The sequence below is a fragment of the Lathamus discolor genome, chromosome 1 (genome assembly GCF_037157495.1).
Source record: "Lathamus discolor isolate bLatDis1 chromosome 1, bLatDis1.hap1, whole genome shotgun sequence".
Lineage (NCBI taxonomy): Eukaryota > Metazoa > Chordata > Aves > Psittaciformes > Psittacidae > Lathamus > Lathamus discolor.
In genome coordinates, this window is record NC_088884.1 from 68096886 (window position 1) to 68115084 (window position 18199).

The 18199-nt window shown below is 39.6% G+C and overlaps 1 protein-coding gene across 1 annotated transcript in view; it reads right to left on the minus strand.

Moving 5' to 3' along the window:
- The window catches only part of EP300 (E1A binding protein p300), a 63388-nt gene that overhangs the window by 38406 nt on the left and 6783 nt on the right, over window positions 1–18199 (minus strand). The window contains exon 2 of the mRNA XM_065677448.1: window positions 7150–7808. Coding sequence (XP_065533520.1) covers window positions 7150–7808 — 659 coding nt within the window. The remainder of the gene's footprint in view (window positions 1–7149; window positions 7809–18199) is intronic.

Sequence of the window (18199 nt, forward strand, 5' to 3'; positions counted from 1 at the left end):
ACTAATAGGATTTTATTTGCAAGCTGAGCAGAAGGGAAAGGAAGAAGAAAAATGTAAGGAGTCAGCAAACACTTTCAGGACTCTTCCCCATCGTCACTGCTGCCTCAAATTGACCAGCAGCTGGTCAGATTTAATTAAGGACTAACCGTGGAAATTCATTTCCTTATGACAAGGTCTGTTTTCCTGTAAGATAGCCTGGATCCCTTTGGCTCCAGAAAGGGTTTTGAAAGCAGGTACATCCCCAAACCCAGAAATTTCTACACAAAGTTTTCAAGTTCATTAGCAATCACAGACAGCTCTCAAAGTTAGCTGACACCTGAGAGTACGCTAAAGTAAAGACTATGTTGGCCATCACTAACACTGCTCTCATAACTTCTGCAACTTCCACTGCTATCAGCCTTGAAAAAAAACCCTAACCAAATAGTTCAGAATTGAAGGCTCAAGGCGCATTTTCACACCCTGGTGGCACGGTGAGAAATTAAGATGCTCAACTCAGACAACTGTGGGGACTTCACACATTGATAAGAAAGGATTCAGAGTAACTGTGGCCTGAAGAGCTAGCTCTGTCCTGGCTATAGGGGGAGAACCCTAAACCCAGACTTGAAAACAAACGAACAAAAGCACCTTTACCATGTCACTCATAACAGACTTTTTCTAATGAATTTCAGGGATGAGTTTTAACCATACCAATCAACTTTAGTATCTGCCACACAGCTGGACAGAAGCTCTATGTGAAGAAGCTGGCTTTTTCAAATGTACTAATCAAGTTGACCCAGCAAAAAGTTCTGGTATTTTCTTAAGCATGAGCCACTGGAACTGTCTGGGGTATAAAACCAATCCTTCAAGCAAGTTTGTCTCCATTGCAGAAATACAGGGCTCCACATTCCCAAGGGCTGAGAACCATCATCCACTCCACCAGGGGGACTTCCTCCACCCTGCTGTACCCAGGGACCTAGCAGCAGAAGACTGCATGCCCAGCTCAGCTGCTCCTGACAGAGGTAACCCTTAGTTCTCTGTCTCAGTCTACAAGAGAGGCAAACACCAGAGAAGCATAGGCCAGGTTGGAGGGCAAACATGCCAAACTGACTCTGAAAGCCACAGACTCAAGCAACACCTAAGAAAGATGTTAAAACCCAAATGTCTCCAGGTCTCTTGGAATAAGTCAGCAGCCATTCTTGGTCCAGGTGAAACTGACACCTGCCAGATTCACAGCTGAACCTGATGGCAATACCTCCCAGTCTTGCTATCACAGACCCACTAACCTGACACCAACAACCTGCATGCAACTCTAGACTTAGTGAAGGGCCATGTGTGAGGTTCTTCACCTGGCACAAGGTGGCCTTGTGACCCTGGCACAAGAAGCAGAAACACACGTTCATGTCATTTCCTGTGATATGTTGAGAAATATGGATAAAAGAAAACACCAAACAGGAAGATATGGATGGCCTCATGACTACTGAAGATAAAAATAACCCTGTACAACTTTATCAGTGGGAAACAAACAGACTGACATAGTTCATCATCACATTCATGATCTATCGGGAGTGAGGAGCAGATAAACAATTAAGTGCAGAAAAACCAGCCAAAGAAATGTGATGTTAGTACCATTACATGAGACAAGTACAAGGCTTCACCTGCAGTACCATGCAAAAACATACATGACTGAATCATAACTACAAGTCACTGAGTGCAACCTCTACACACATCTTCCTGGCTACCTCCTTCCACTGCTCTTCCCATTTCTCTTCTTATTCATCCCATCTGTTGTTTTTCTTCTCCTCAGAGCCTCAACTTACTTTCAGCATATACAAAAAGACTTAGACACAGAAAGAACAGACAGAAATCCACAGCACAGTAAAGAGGAGGCAACAAGGAAAACTGCAAAAATATGATAATGCATGTGTAACAGATGGCAAAGGTAACCTCAAATGGTTATACCTTCTACATACAGTGGAAAACAACTTGACTTCCCTGCCTCCAACAGAAGCAGAGGCTATCATTACCAGGCGGAAGGGGCGCACCTCCCACCACGGAAAGGGCATAGACGACACAAGTTCAGGATACATCCTAGTTCACAAGCACAAACAGCATCAGATAGGGCTGTTCAGACACTCCCCCCCATCTGAGAAAAGCAGCTACAAAGGCTGAGGAAATTCCCTGAAGTTTTGTTCCAGTACCATGAAACGCAAGCATCTTCAGTTTGGTGGGTCAAATAACTAACTTTGATTGCCATTCTACTTCCAATACCATTGAGTACAAATTGAAGAGAAGTACCGGTTACAGCTACTCACATACACATTAAATATATTCTACTGTTTCTCTATAAAAACAATTGCTTCATTTACAGTCTAGGATTTGAAAGACAATTAGGTTTCAGCAGTAGTATTGAACAATGACCAGTTTTAAGATATGCAGAGATAAATGTAAGCATGGAGAAGTAAAGAAATAGAATTAGTATTAGTTACATTTTTTCAAATCATCCAACATTTGCAGCATCAACTATGTATGTCTCTCAGGGTAACTGTAGTGCATGCACTAGTTTAAGACCATACTGATAGCATCTAGTATCTTTCCAGATAAAACATGTTCACAAGTGTGAGTTAAAATCAGGAAAGTTAGTTCTGGTAAATTCCAGCTGGCTGTTTAAAATCAAGAATTTAAGGTACATCACTTCACAGTGCCATTCTACTGACTGGTAGAGCATTGCTGCACCTAGGCATAACAACAAATTTTGCTAGTGGTATCCACTGCATTCTTTCCAAAGACTGTTATTGCTCTTCTTTGCACCTGACTGCATAATGTTTTAAGATACCTATTGCAAGACACTAGCATTATTTCACTGTAATCTGTGCAAAGAACTCCCCTAACCACCCCAGAAACTTTGATTCAAATCCATGTCTTTACTGCTCTAGTTCTCCCTCACGAACAAATACTCCTCCCTTACACTTGGATGAAGTGAGCAATTTTCCATTTTTTCACCTTGGTTCAAAGAAGAAAAAGCAAAGTACCAGAACACAAAACTAACCTTACCTGTTGAATCAAACAGCTAATAGGCAACCAAGAACATTGACCTCCTACTGAAACTGTGATTTTAAATATGCTAACACTATGGAACATCATCTAATTTTACAATTTGAGTCTCTGTGCAGCTTTGAACAGAACTTTATTCTGAAATTTTTCATTGTTTTACTTAAAGGAAGTTATGGAGATTCTGAAGAATTACATTTGTCTTTGTATAATATTGACATTGATTCTTTTAAGAATCATAGAATGGTTTGGGTTGGAAAAGACCTTAAGATCATTCAGCTCCAATTCCCCTGCCATGGGCAGGGATGCCTCACACTAGACCACATCACCCAAGGCTCTGTCCAACCTGGCCTTGAATGCTATTTAATAGAGGTTAAATCAATAAAACCAAGTGTGTCGATTACAATTGAAGTCTGTATATACCCCAACAGTAAAACAAATGACAAATTACTACTGGAACTCTAAACATTTCATGTAATTTCACATGCGAGTAAAATACATACCAGAGGTAATAGTAATGCTCTTTACTAATCTGAGCTGCCTTCATATCCATTTCATGACTTGAGTAAGGCAGTATTTCTTCAATCAGTGGGAGATGAAAGCTCAGTGGCCTGAAGGCCAGGTCGCTTAGTTACTTTGTGATAGAGAACTGCTAATACGGAAATGCACAACACAAAATACTCTCCTCCCCTAATAAGAGGCTGGACAAAAAGACTGTAACTGGACACTCTCAACAGAACCTAGTGCAACAACAAACTTAAGTAGATAAAATTGCGAATGAAGAATGGTTCAAAACAGGAAACGTGAATTTCTTCTCAATCTAATACAGATCTTGAATTTGTAGTTTACTTTTCAATTAATCCAAGTTGTAAAGCTACCTAGTGAAACAAAAAGCCCCCAAAATGCTTAAACACTGAAAGAAGCAAGGCTTTACAAACAAATTCCAGGCTTTCATTGTAAGAGTAATAGGTAAGTCTGTCACCCTCCTAACTTGATCCCAACCTAGCACATAGAAAACAAAAAGCTATTTAAGAAAGCAAAACTGATGGCAATTCCTTTCACTTCCAAACTTCTCAGCTCCTTTCAGGCTAGACTTTCACATGCATTTTTAAGCTGGTACTGTCACCACAGCAAGGTTTACAACTATGACTGACAACATCAATTCCTTTAAGATGACCCGTCCCTAATATCAGCATCAATTTCCATACTGAGGACCATAAACCGGACCAGAAAAACAATGCAAATGAATATTTTCTTTTTAAATGACCATCTGAGTTTCAAGCTTGTATTAGCTCCTCAACAGTCTCATGCAACTGGCACAGAGACGGCATGCAGACAGAATTGCTTCTTTGTATGTTCAGTGGCTGCTTCCAGCATACGAAAAGCTACAGCATTAAGCCACAGGATGTAAGCAGCACATTTTGACAGCACAATTCTATGTATTTAGGTGTATTTTATGTATTTATGTATTTAGGTGACCCTAAATCAATCATTTACATTGACATTAGAGGTTTCAAGTCCTAAAAAGTAGCCATACACCTAGAAAAGTTTGGAAGTACATGGGTAATACGTAAAGCAGGTGTTCCACTATTGCTAGCCAATGTTTTGGGATGAGAGGAAAAATACACCTCAGTAATTGCACAGAACAAAGCAGAAATGCAACCAATTTTGCTTTCCAAATTGACAAGCCACTTGTCACAAGCTCATCTTTACTGTTAGAGGAGTATAACACCCTCCCTCCCAAATAGTTCACAGCACAGGAAACCTAAGCTATTCCTCAGTACATCACAGACAACACACCTCAGTTTTACTGCCACAGAACTCCCAGAGGCAACACTCCCCTTCCCCCCTCCCATCACCTAAAGGGGCTGACATGGCAAGGTAACATGATGAAGCTGAACACAACCAAAGTGTTTGGTCTGGGTTTTTTTCCTTCCATTGAAGGACAGCTCCTGGATAATGCACATTTTTTGCAGTGAGGAAGGAAATCTACAGAAGTTATTACACAAACTCCCACATTAACAGCAACACAGCACTAAAATTACCAATTAAAAAAAAGGCTTTTAGAAAACAACTGTTGAGGGTCCTCTGTTTTCATCTACTTTTTGTAGATTTGTAGGTGGGAAAACACAAAAGCAGATGGGTGGAGAGAGAAAACAGTCAGACATGACTGTTGTCAGATTTTGCTAACTCCAGTGCATGAAGTGAAACACAGGCTCCCTGCCAACAACCAAACCAATTGAAGACATTCTGGAATTTCAGCCTCCATTTCAGACTGTTCTCTCTCATCCGGCAGTTTCAACTCCTGTGCAAGGGCTATACCCACCACACTCAAAGTCACCAGGTTTTTTTAATCAACAACTAAAGAACTCTGAAGTATTTTAACCAGTCTGGGACTGCAAACTAAAACACAGAAGTTTTGGTCTGAATATTCCCAAAGGCACAAAGCGTTCTTACTTTTGATGTACAGCACATTTCAGAATTTAAGTAAGCAAAGAAGACAATTTAACTTCGGGCTACATCAGCCAAAAGATTGATTTTGTGTTCTTCTATTAATTCTCCTAGCTAAATGAGATTACAGTGCATAACTCAAGAGCTCTGGTAAGTAAGGGTTAAGAAGTTGCATTTCACCCAATACATCAATTTTTGACCTCTGAATACAGCTTTCTGAGGATCAAAGTACATGTACTTTTTTTTTTTTTTTACAGCCAAGGAATAATGAATGAAATACCATGTCATTCCAATACAAGAATACTTCTAAGTAGTTACATATTTCTTTCCACAGCAAACTGCATGCAAATTTGCTACTGTAGCAATGAAGCTTTGCAACAACTTTCCTATCAGGCAAAAATATCTAACATGACCAGGTCACACATTACTAGACACATACATACAGATACCTATCAGAACCATTAGCACACTAAGCTTAAGCAAACAGCTCAAGAACTTTATAATTAATAGCATTCACAAGACAATTTACTACATTAAAGTGTATCAAAACCATTAATACATAGCATAATTTTCATTTACGTTTCAAAAACATTAAAAGACTATGTTACTTATCATTCCAAGTCCTTCAAACAAACTTCAGACACTCCAATATAGATCTATTCAGGTATTGCAAAGCATGCTGGAAAAAACTGCCCCCTTATTAGCCAAGAAGCAGAATACCCACCCCTAAAGTGAACTGAAACATTGAAGCATTTTCTAGGCTTTCAATCAAAACACTGAAAACTGGAGAATACTTACTTAAGTGGCTCCCTACACTAAAAAACCTAATTGTGCATGACAAAAATCCAATGCAGACATCTCTTAGTCACTTAAACCACTAGGTCTTCTCTTCACTTCCCAGTGACTCATGACAACAGCTTTTTCTCATCGCCTAAAACCCATAAGGACATTTCCTTCTCCAGCATAAAAAAAGAATTATTTTACCCCAGCTTTCTGGTTTACTCTCCTACAGACAAAGCCTTTATAAAGTTTAAAACTAGAACTGAGTTGGTTTAACAGTCTTTTAAGAACCCATCATTTGTCTTCAGGTGTTTACACAAGCCTTCATTCTCCATCCTTAACTCACATACCTATTTCTTAAAAGGCCAATGTATGTGTCTTAGCACATACAGTGTGCTAAGTCTATTCAAACCTGAAAGTGCCTCTCAGCATCTGCTACAGCATATACATTCAGCTGATTTCAGACAACACAAACTTTCATTAAATGTCACAAAGAGAAGAGCACCACCATATCTAAAAGGTCCTGATGGATTCCCATCACACTCAATATCAGGTCACATTAGATGGGAAAGTACATTTGTGGACGATGCATAAAACAGAACAAAATATAACCATGTTACTTCCCAGTGTTGCTGATAAACTATACTGCCACAAGATTTCTACAATAGACTTTTTAATCTAGCAATAGTCTTACTTATTGTAAAAGACTCGATTTTTGCCTTCTACCACTGTTCCAGATTTTACTTTAGCAGCATATGAACTATTTACCACATGAACCAGGACTCTTAAAAGAAAAAAAGTCCTATTCTATAGAACTCGTACCTCACAGGAATAAATCTTACCAAAGTCAACAACAAGGAAGGTAGTAAAGTCAAGTTTAGCTCATCTTACCTTGTTCATAGCTCCAGGCTGTGGCCCCCTCAGTCCAGCCTGTCCTCCCATCTGTGGAGACCCTTGCTGCAGTGTCTCAGCCAACAGGTTACCAGGACTACCCATTCCTGGGTTTGGGTATGGCATATTAGGTCGACCTCTGCCTGCTCCAATTGAACCGTTCATGACTTGCCCCTGCATCATTCCCTGTCCGTTGCCTGCTGCCAACATCCCAGGATTCATGCCAGCATTCATCCCTGTGTTCATTCCCATGCCAGGCTGGTTAACTGGACTGTTTACTGTCGGCATCATTCCTGCTGTGGATTGGGCTGAAGGACCCTGGTTTGGTCCACTTGCACCCATCGCCATACTGGGAGAAGTCAACCCAGCCTGTGCCATGGGGCTTTTCACCATGCTGTTTAACATTCCCATTCCAGGACTATTTTGTTGGGTTTGACTCGCCATGCTTTGGCCAGGGCCACCTACCCCCATATTGAGATTTGGGGAGCTACCAGCCCGTAAAAGTTCAGACAGCTGCTTGTGTTTAGAGGCAGCATCTTGTGCCAGGCCAAGGCTGGTCTGCAGCTGATTAATGTCACCACCATTGGTGAGTCCCAGTTCTGTGGAGCTGATCAGTTCATCTGGCAAGTCATGTTCCAGATCAAAGAGTGAGCCAAAATCTGAAAAGCAAAACAAATTTTATATGAGGTCAGAGCAATCAGCAACATCTTTCAGAAGATTCTTGTTCATTAGTTTTTATTTTTCTATTTCAAGTAACTAGCAAAACTTGACTTTTTATGTTCCAGCAAAATTCCCAGATCAGTCATTACTGAAAGCTATCCAAATTGTCATGGTAAAAGTAATTTCTAAACTTTACAGAGTCTAAACTAGGGAAGACCATTCTGCTTCACTCTCCTACAACAGTTTCTGTTGAAAGATCACTGATCAGTGATCTGAGTAAAGCTCTCTCAACTTCAGAAATCTGAGAAGGAAAGAGAAAAAACACCTGTATTAAAATCCCACAGTTAGCCAAAGGAATTAGGCAACTATTATAAAGGATTAAAAAAGGTTGATAGGAAAGCACTGTCATTTTTAACTTTCAATGAAGTCTGTCACTTCTGGAACAAAGATAACTAATACATGGTTTTCCAGAAAGTGTTCACTATGTATAAAATAATAAACAGAGGTTTAGTTGTGGCATTTGGGGGTTTTGGTTGGTTGGTTTTGTGTGGATTTTTTTATTTTTTTGGGGGGGGGTTGGGTGTTGCTGTTTTTTGGGGGCATAGAATTGCAAAATTCCACTAAACTTCACTGGACAGTCAGTATCTTCCCACAATGAGCACTGTTGGAAAACAATCATATAACCCTCCTGGCCACAAAGCTGTGAAAAAAACCCTACCAGGATGAAAGAATCAAATTCATATCTCAGGAGCCAGTGCAAAGCAATCCCCAAACTAACCAAGTGGAGAAAGGTTACTATTTTGGATATATAGAAACAAGAATATTGGACAGCACCAGAATTAATTTGCTCAAGAAAGCAAGAAGTTCTTATGTCCTCAGAAGGGGCATGCACCTTGAGCTGTATATTTAATCTATGGTAGTTAAAACAAACATAACCTAAAAAGGTTATGGTTAAAAACCGTGCCACCGTGTGATGCTGCTACACACATCTGAAAACTTCGTATTTGGAAGAATACCTAGTAAAGAAGAGGGGATTTTAATCTTCATTATTAGAATATCTCACCACCACTTCTGCCAAAAAGGTAATTTCATGGATGCTCTGTAGGAGGTATTGCACTCCACTTTCAAAAAGTTCAGATCCAGCAATGACCTAAAATACTACTCATTATCTCAGCAACTGCATTTAAAAGAAAATCTCAATTACACTGAATTCTAGAGAGGCTGACAAGATTACTTGATCCAAACATTAATAGAAAAATACTACAGTTAAACAGCCTGTAAGTCAGAAAAGCTCAGCAGCACTAGAAATCAGTTCAAAATGTTTCACACGATACAGTACCAAACTGCCAAATTCCAGTACTAACAGAGTTTCTACAACTATGTAACTGTTATCACAGATAAGATCGTAACTTAAGAACTCTGAAAATAGAGTATGAGGTTGGCAAGAACGCAGGTAAACCACAACAGAGGAGATTTTGTAACTCCATTTATATATTCTTCATTACTGCAAAGCACCAGGGACAGAATGGTAACTTCCACTAAAGAAGTATGCTTTAAACTATTCAAATCAGTCAGCCCATTCTTCATTAATGTAAATCTTGTGCTAAAAATTACGTTTTGCAACACATACTAAGGACTCAGCTTTTATTTGCATCACTGGTATTCCTTAGCATGACTGGTATTTTTCAAAAATTCAGAAGTGAAGGACAAACCAGAAGAATAAAGCTTTGTGCAAATTGCCCCCCATTTAAAAAGATGAATTTACAGTTTGTGTCACTAGGCTTATAGCAATCCCTCCAGCCCCCCAAAACCTTACAGTACTCAGTGGTGGAAGAGATCTTTTGAGATCCCCTCAAATTAAGGGCAGATCAGGGACATAGGGAAAGCAATCAAAAAGAAAAAATACATGACAGCTTAACATAGCTTTTCAAGATGCCTGTTAGGATGCCTTTAAAAAGGAAATGCTGAAGTACTACATCCAGAACACTCTGACAAAACAGCCCATGAGTGAGGTAGAAGTACAAAATATGATGAGTAATTCATAAGTTATTCTGCCACCCAGAAAAAAAAAAAATCTCCTTAATGAGGAACAAACAACAGTGAAACTGAAAGTTAAGCGTCTGAGAAGAACATGAGCCAGCACAAACCCTGTACCTACAACATAACCATAATGGCAGCACACTGCAACCTCCTGTCTGCAAATGGAAACAGCTGTGGAAGCAAAGATGAGTACGCAGCTCAAAGACCAGTTCTGCAAGTGACTGTAGCTTGGGAAAAGAACTTCTTCTCTTGAACAGATACAGCCTCCATGAGAGGGCAAGTGCTAAAAGAAAAATCACTACTCCTGTCCTGAGATCATATCACTGTCTATTAAGCCTTTCACAAAACCACCTAGAAAGCAATCACTAAACATCTAAGTATGAAGACCTAATTTGTTTTCAAACAACCACAGAATATTTTCTCCGGAAGACCCCTTTAGATGATTTCAGATAACACTGCAAAGGAGGGGCAGCGTAATTCTTGGTTTAAGAGACAAAAACTTGCTCATCTTTCTTCACATGAAAATATTAAGCTGCTTCCCTGAAGGTCTCATTCTTTTTGAAATTCCCCTTCCTCATAATTGAGAAAATTATTCCAGCTTTAAGGCTTACTCACGCATACCTAACTGGAGTATCCAGGTACAAGCTACCTGAGCTCCTTGGGCTGGTCATTCTGTGCCACCCATGGACAAGAAGAAAAATGCCATTAAAAACTCTAAGTGATTTTAATTCCTTTTATTACTGTCTCAAAACACAACAAATCAACAGCTACATAAAAAAAACCCAAAACCCTACCAAAACCACACAGAACAAAAAACAAGCCAGAACTAAATGATTGAGAGATAACCTCTATCAGATTATTTATATCAAAATAATGTAGAATATTCTTTCTGTAAGACTAGGATTAAAAATCCTAACAAGTTAAAAGATTACACAACAGAAGATTCATCACAGAAGAATACTACCAGCTACAAGCCTAGGTTTCAAGTCCTAAATACCAAAAATGCAACATTCTGGTGTGAGTTTGCTCTTTTTATAAGTCTTTCCCAAAACTTCAGTCTTCAACCAGTACATAACAAAACCGGATAAATACTCAGTTGTCTGGTAAACTATGGAAGTTACAGTTTTAATCAACTGCCGGGAAGCCGAAGTTTTCAGACGCAGGACTGAAACATGAAGAGTCTCAGAAGACTACGAAGATCAATAAAGCTTTGTGTATCTTTAGCAACACTTGAAATTCATTTCACTGTCTTCTACATATAATAGGCATTCTAAAGCCTATGGCAGAGATTCCTACCTATGACCAATCAAAAAAACTGGTAAGCCTGGGCCAGACAGCTCATATACCACACGAAAATAATAGCACATACACAAAAGCCAAAGGTATAGCTTAAAACAATGGTGATAACTGTTCCTGGAACTGACTGACTTTTCAGAACAGAGTCCACTGCTTGCCTTGCATTCTATTTCATTAAGGTTACACACACAGATTTCTTACTAACAAAATAAAGCTCATGGGAAGGTGAAGGAGGCATATCAGTCCTGCAAAGGTTTGCCTACCTGATTCATGATCCTAGAGATCTTAAGGTAAAACCAGACACAGAAAAACTGGGATGCAATAGAACAGCTAGTATCTGGTCTAGGAGCTCAAGCATCCAGTAATATTCAGACATTCAGTGGTAGAACTAAACCTTGATCTCCATAAAGTGGCACAGAGTGACTCCACATTATGTTGCTTATGGTATTATTACTGTGTTTCTTTCCACGGGTAACAAGAAGATACAGAAAAGATTGTTACTGCCAACTAAGATTCAAAGGAAAGAAGCAAAGTACCTTAACAAAACAACATCTCACCAGATAATCAGAAAGTCCTAACCTAAGGTAGTCTCAACATCCAAAGGCATATAATAATTCCTCTTAGGAACTCTACCACTACATCTGTTTTTGTAGAGTTAATAAACTGGCTTGATTTGCCCTGGCTACATTAGATCTGTAGTGAGGAAGTGGATCAGAAAAGACATGAAATGGAGCAGGACCATTTCTTTCAGTGGCAGTTCAGTTAGATTGGATTAAGTAGCATGAACTGCACCCTAAACTGTCAGCAACTTCAAAAATCAGCGTGCTAGTTTGTGTTGCATACTATGGATTACTTCCTTAGGTTTAGACCCTACTTCCAAGGGGTCTGCTTTTGACAGTGTCTGATCTGAAAGATGCATGGAACCTGCCAGCCTGGGCTGGAAACCCACCTGGCACCAAAATGGACTTTAAACTAGTACAGATTCAGAGTGTGCAATCAAAATCCTTAAGTCAATAAGACATGGAAGCCTTATCAAGTGATTAATTTTCAAATGAGTCAAAGTATTTATTTCAAGCTAGTGTTACTGCAAGAGCACCTGGCAGCACCACCAGCGATGTAACAGTGCTCAAAGCAGGCAAGGCAAGGTAAAGACTTCCTTGCTTAGAAAACAAGGAAAATCATAGAATAGTTAGGGCTGGAAAGGACCTCAAGATCATCCAGTTCCAGCCTCCCTGCCATGGGCAGGGACACCTCACACTAAACCATATCACCCAAGGCTCTGTCCAACCTGGCCTTGAACACCACGTTCACAACTTCCTTGGGCAACCCATTCCAGTGCCTCACCACCCTTACAGTAAAGATCTTCTTCCTTATATTCAATTTAAACTTCCCTTGTTTAAGTTTTAACCCATTACCCTTTGTCCTGTCACTACAGTCCCTTCCCAGCATCCTTATAGGCCCCCTTCAGATACTGGAAGGCTGCTATGAGGTCTCCAAGCAGCTTCTCTTCTCCAGGCTGAACAGCCCCAACTTCCTCAGCCTATCTTCATACAGGAGGTGCTCCAGTCCCCTGATCATCCTCGTGGCCCTCCTCTGGACTTGTTCCAACAGTTCCATGTCCTTTTTATGTTGAGGACACCAGAACTGCACACAATACTCCAAGTGAGGTCTCACGAGAGCAGAGTAGAGGGGCAGGATCACCTCCTTCAACCCGCTGGTCATGCTCCTTTTGATGCAGCCCAGGATCACTTTCTGGACTGCGAGCGCACACTGCAGCCGGCTCATGTTAGGTTTCTCATCGACCAACACCCCCCAAGTCCTTCTCCGCAGGGCTGCTCTGAATCTCTTCTCTGCCCAAGCTGTAGCTGTGCCTGGGATTGTTCTGACCCAGGTGTAGGACCTTGCACTTGGCATGGTTAAATTTCATGAGGCTGGCATCTGCCCACCTCACAAGCATGTCAGGGTCCCTCTGGATGGCATTCCTTCCCTCCAGCATTATCAACCAAACCTCACAGCTTGGTGTCATTGGCAAACTTGCTGAGAGCACACTCAATCCCACTCTCCATGTTGCCAACAAAGCTGGCAACAAGACTTAAACAAGACTGGTCCCAACACCAGTCCCTGAGGGACACCACTCGTTACTGTTTTCCAGCTGGACATTGAGGCATTGTATCAATAAAATATACCTATACTACCTCCTTGGCAAAGAAATCAACATGTGGGTTCAAGTAGCACATGCTAGTTTCTTTTGCATGCTTTCTAGCTTACAGTCATGATTCAGTTGTGTTCTCTCTTCTGGATTAAGACAACAGACCTCTATTCACCTTTCAGAATAAAACAGGCATTTCTGTCAATATGAATTATCTGTTTCTAGCAAACAGGTTGCAGTAAACAACACTAATTTTCTAAGAACTTGCCCATGTGCTACAAAATAGCAAGAACGCTTTACTCGTGTACTGTACCCTCAGACTCAAGACACTGAAGCAGTCAGTCTCAGAGAAAAGTTGGTACACCTGTACCAACAGTGTCACATGTGAACAATGCCTGAAGAACCCTGCATGCCAGACATGCAAGACAACAACTTACTCTAGTGCTTACCTCATTGCTGATCTTGCAGAGAGAGGTAAGAGACTTTACAGTTCCTGTCCCTGCATCCCATTTATTACATTATAGCCTGAAATATCAAATGAGAAGCTGCTGAACAGTCACCTTTTTGCACAAATGTGTCTGGGCTCGAGAAACCTATCAATGGATCAAATTATACCACAGTCATTAGGTTCACAATGAAACAAGTGGACAAGGCTTAATACAGGACATTTGAATACAAAGTGTGCACGTGACAGGGTTGACAGGAGCCATAGATGATGTCGGACTACACAGAAGACATAACACCTTTCCTGCACTTTCAGACAAAGAATAACGATAGGCTGCTGAGGTCAGTCTCTTCTCTGCACAGTAACACAAAAGTTCTCCAGGAATTGATCAGGGCCTTGATGTAACAGAGAAAGTGTCCAGAGGATACAACAATATTCCAGAGAAATGTGCCATTTGGGCTTGCAGTCAAGCACCAGCATTACAGGCCCTAAAATGTGCTGTCTGAAATGCTCTTAAAACACAGAAAACCACCCCCCCACACCCAGAACTCAAACCACACAAAAAAAGGCAGAACAAGATAAGGAAACTGTTCTCACAAGAGAATTCTCTTGTATCCATGAAAATACAGACACAAAGATGAAGCAAACTTGCAACCAAGTTCTAATAAAGAAAACCATCAATTCCCAAGGCCTCTGCAATAGCAAAAAATTGAGACAAGCTTAGTTTCCAAGGGGAAGGGAACCACGTCTGAGGCAAAAACTCGTAACATTCTTACCAGGCGGGTATGACAGAATGTTGCTATAGCACATTTTGGAGATCAGGTTTGTTCTTACCAATAAGGCCCATTCAGGAGAAGGCTTTTCATGTAGATCATCTGTAGCCACCATTATCCAATGGTAATGCAAATTCTGCCAAAACACTTTTTCTAACTTAAAATGTAGAGTTAATTTAGTTAGTCTCCTAATGTGATGCAAAACAAAGGGGCAAAAAAGCAACATAAGCTTAAAAAAGGTCTAGATTCATCATCACAACTACTGTTTCCAAAATCCTAACTCATCAGGCCCTATATAACCCAAAGTAGAAGTGTGATATAAAAGTCTTCACTACCACTTACACAACAGCAACTGAGAATTCTTGTGCTGTATTATGCTATTTGGGTAATAGTCTAGAGCATTAGACTTTGATATTAATTCTGTTCCCTGCAAGAAACTGGGGAAGCACTGCCTCCTTAACTTCCCTGCTAACCCAGACAAGACCTGAATTTGTTCACTGCATCAAGAAACTTGGTAATCTGAAGAATGCAAAAAGCAGAACACACAGCTATAAAGGACACACTCAAAACCTTTGGAAGACCAGAAACACACAGACACAAAACACATCAGCACACCACAGGAGCACACAACTTCACACAGAGATGTTTTTAAAAACAACCAAATGTTGAACTGGACTTTGACCAACAAACATCTAGAATACACGTCACTATCAGTTGGGAAAAACAGGTATAAGCATAAGTATTTTACAAATATAAACAAAAATAATGATTCTAAAGAAGCAATAACTTATCATTCAACTTATACTGAAGTCCTAAAGTTAGGACCTCACAGGCTATGGGTTATAGGCTATCCTAATTCCTACTCAAACACTGGTGTCATTAACTCTTGCTTAAGAAAAAAAATAAATCTCCATTTCATTAAGTCTCAATAACCTGCAAGTTTAAGTCAGACTTGTCCCAAAGCACTATCAACAGAAATACCAATTCTACTAGACTCCGGCTAATGAATTTTTGCCACTTCAGAAGAAAAATAATATTTATAACAAACTGCTTTCACAATCATATTCAAAATTCTTCAAAACCCAATATTTAGATCTACAGACAATAGTAGGTGTTTCTCACTGAAAAACCATAACAAAAATTCAATGGTTGTCATTCTGGAACACAGAATTGTAGCTGGTTTACGGAAACAAAAGTGGTGTAATCACATGGAAAAGACTGGGTGCAAGAATCAAGACAGGGTATGTTTGATGTTTCTGACATTACTTACAGGGAAATTTCAGAGTCACTGTTTGTGCCCTGCCTATTCACCATTACTTAACAATGCAAAGGTATGAATGAGTCTTGCCATCACTGATGACCCAAATGAGGTGAAATTTTGTCACTAATTCCAAAATGCTCAAGTCACACAGTTAATAATTTCCTTGTGAAGTTGTTGTTATTTGCATAGATTTCATTGAGCTACCTTTAATTTTTGTGCAAAGTCTCTAAATTAGTACTCATTCCCAAGACTACCCTGTGTGTGCCACTGGAACTCCCATAATATCACCTTAAGTTACCTAATGATGGTCTGTGATATTGCTGTATAGTAAGAATGGCATTTCAGTTAGGAGTCTGATAAATTGTGGACCACTGTGCACAGGGAAAGTTAGAGATGCCCTGTGGTCTGCTGTACTGGTGGGCAAAGAATGGGTACAAGCGGATAGGAAGTGAACACCCCTATGTGCACAAACACACAGAATCAGTTTCATTTTTGAAGCAATTACAAATCAGTTTCAAGAAAAGAGTAAAGTTCACTTCATTGTCAAGTTAATGACGACTCTGAAATGATGCAATTAACATACACAATTACCGAAAAGTCAGTTAGTTTTCTGAGTATTACTGACTTAAGTTTGCTCAACATTACTGAGTAAAACCAAAAAACAATGCTGAATTTATGTACAAGTAAACAAAAAAACAGACATCAGCAGATCAGGCTTCTTTATCCTGAAGCAGTAATTCCTCAGGGATCCTGAAATTATATTCAGGAATACATAAAAGGCAGTTTAGCTTCAGCAGACTAAACCAGACACCAGCATTTTGCCAAAATTTCATTTTTTTTTTTATTCCAATTCTGAAAAAGGAAAACAAAACCTGAGAATTGGATTATTCTAGTTCATTAACACAGTAAGAGTATGTTCCAAGAGAGATTTTCTATTCACTTTTATTTGGGAGTTCTACAGCACAAAAAACAGTAAATCATGATTCTGCACACAGATACAGTTCAAAACTGTACTTGCATCTGGTATGGAGATGCACTAAAAGGTACAGCACAGAGGTGTTCCACACCATCAAGTAGAAAAAAGCAAAATCTTTCTCTGCCCCATCTCACAACCATCAATAAGAGAAAATAACCTGTGCTGGTTTTGAGAAAGTAACTTGCGCTGCACCTAACTTGCACTTTTTAAATGGACATCTTGGTTTATACCACAATCTCATCTCCTTGCTGTTCCTGCAAACCCACCTGACATCACCAACTAAACCACAAATTACTATGATTTGAGTTCAGAATTCAACATTCCATTTTCTGATTTTCTTAAAAAAGTTTTGGAAGAAATATGTGCTTGAAGAATATAGCACGTCACATTTTTAAGAGCGCTTTAAATATGTTTGTATGACAATCCATTTTAAGGAAAATTGTTGCTATTTAGGAAGAGAACAAAGTCATGTTGTCAGATGCTTACTGCCCAGGAAAAGGTCTATGAACTGCTCTAGTTCAAGTTCTACTTGAAATTCTACAAATTCAGCGTAACCCCGTGGAAGTTTTTTGTCAGTGCATACAACCATATGCAGAGACAGATGTATTTTACTTCAGCCTGCTGCTATAGTTTAAGTAAAGACAGAAAAGCCAAATCCTTGGAGATAGGTGCATTGTTTATCTGTCAGTTAAATCTACACAGCAAAATTACTCCATTTGTCAAATAGTAAATTTAAATTACTTTTGCCCAATCCCTCTCAGAGGGGGCACTAATTTGGGTGATGAAAAAGGTTATAGTATTGTTACACAGCTGGAACAACCACTGCTAAAGCATCCAAGCAAGACACTGAGGTGAGACACTGGATATAATCAAGCTGTCTACAGAGAAGATGCAAGAAATGCATGCTAAATCATACAAAATTAAAATCTAATACTGAAAACGTTTTCTGCAAGTTGTAAAGGTTCAAGAAACCAGAATTCCTACAGTAGAAGTTCAGTGCTTGTTCCTAGTACCTTCTGAAATCCAAATGTCCTGAAAACACACACTATACCCAAGAGTCCACTAGACCCTTTCCAGATAAACTCTGGCTTTCTGCAAACACCCAACTGACCAGTAACCTGAACTGGGAACCCTTTAGACTAAAATCAAAGCCTTTAGACTAAAATCAAAGTCCTGACAGGGACTGACAGGATGCAAAAATTACTTGTTTGGGTTTTTTTCTTTAATCTAGGATTTAAATTCCCAAGTTCAGTAACAAACATTTTCCCTGCAATATCAAACTTGCGACTCTGTATTTTTAAATAGCAACTGCAAACTGGCTTTTTGGTCTCTAGGTCTTTTTACTGGTAAGTGCTCAGGATTCAGTTTTAGATCACAATATGTACAGTCCTCGCATCATAGTAGATTTCTTTAAACAGGTATCTTTCTAACACTGCTCAGAAAAAGTACA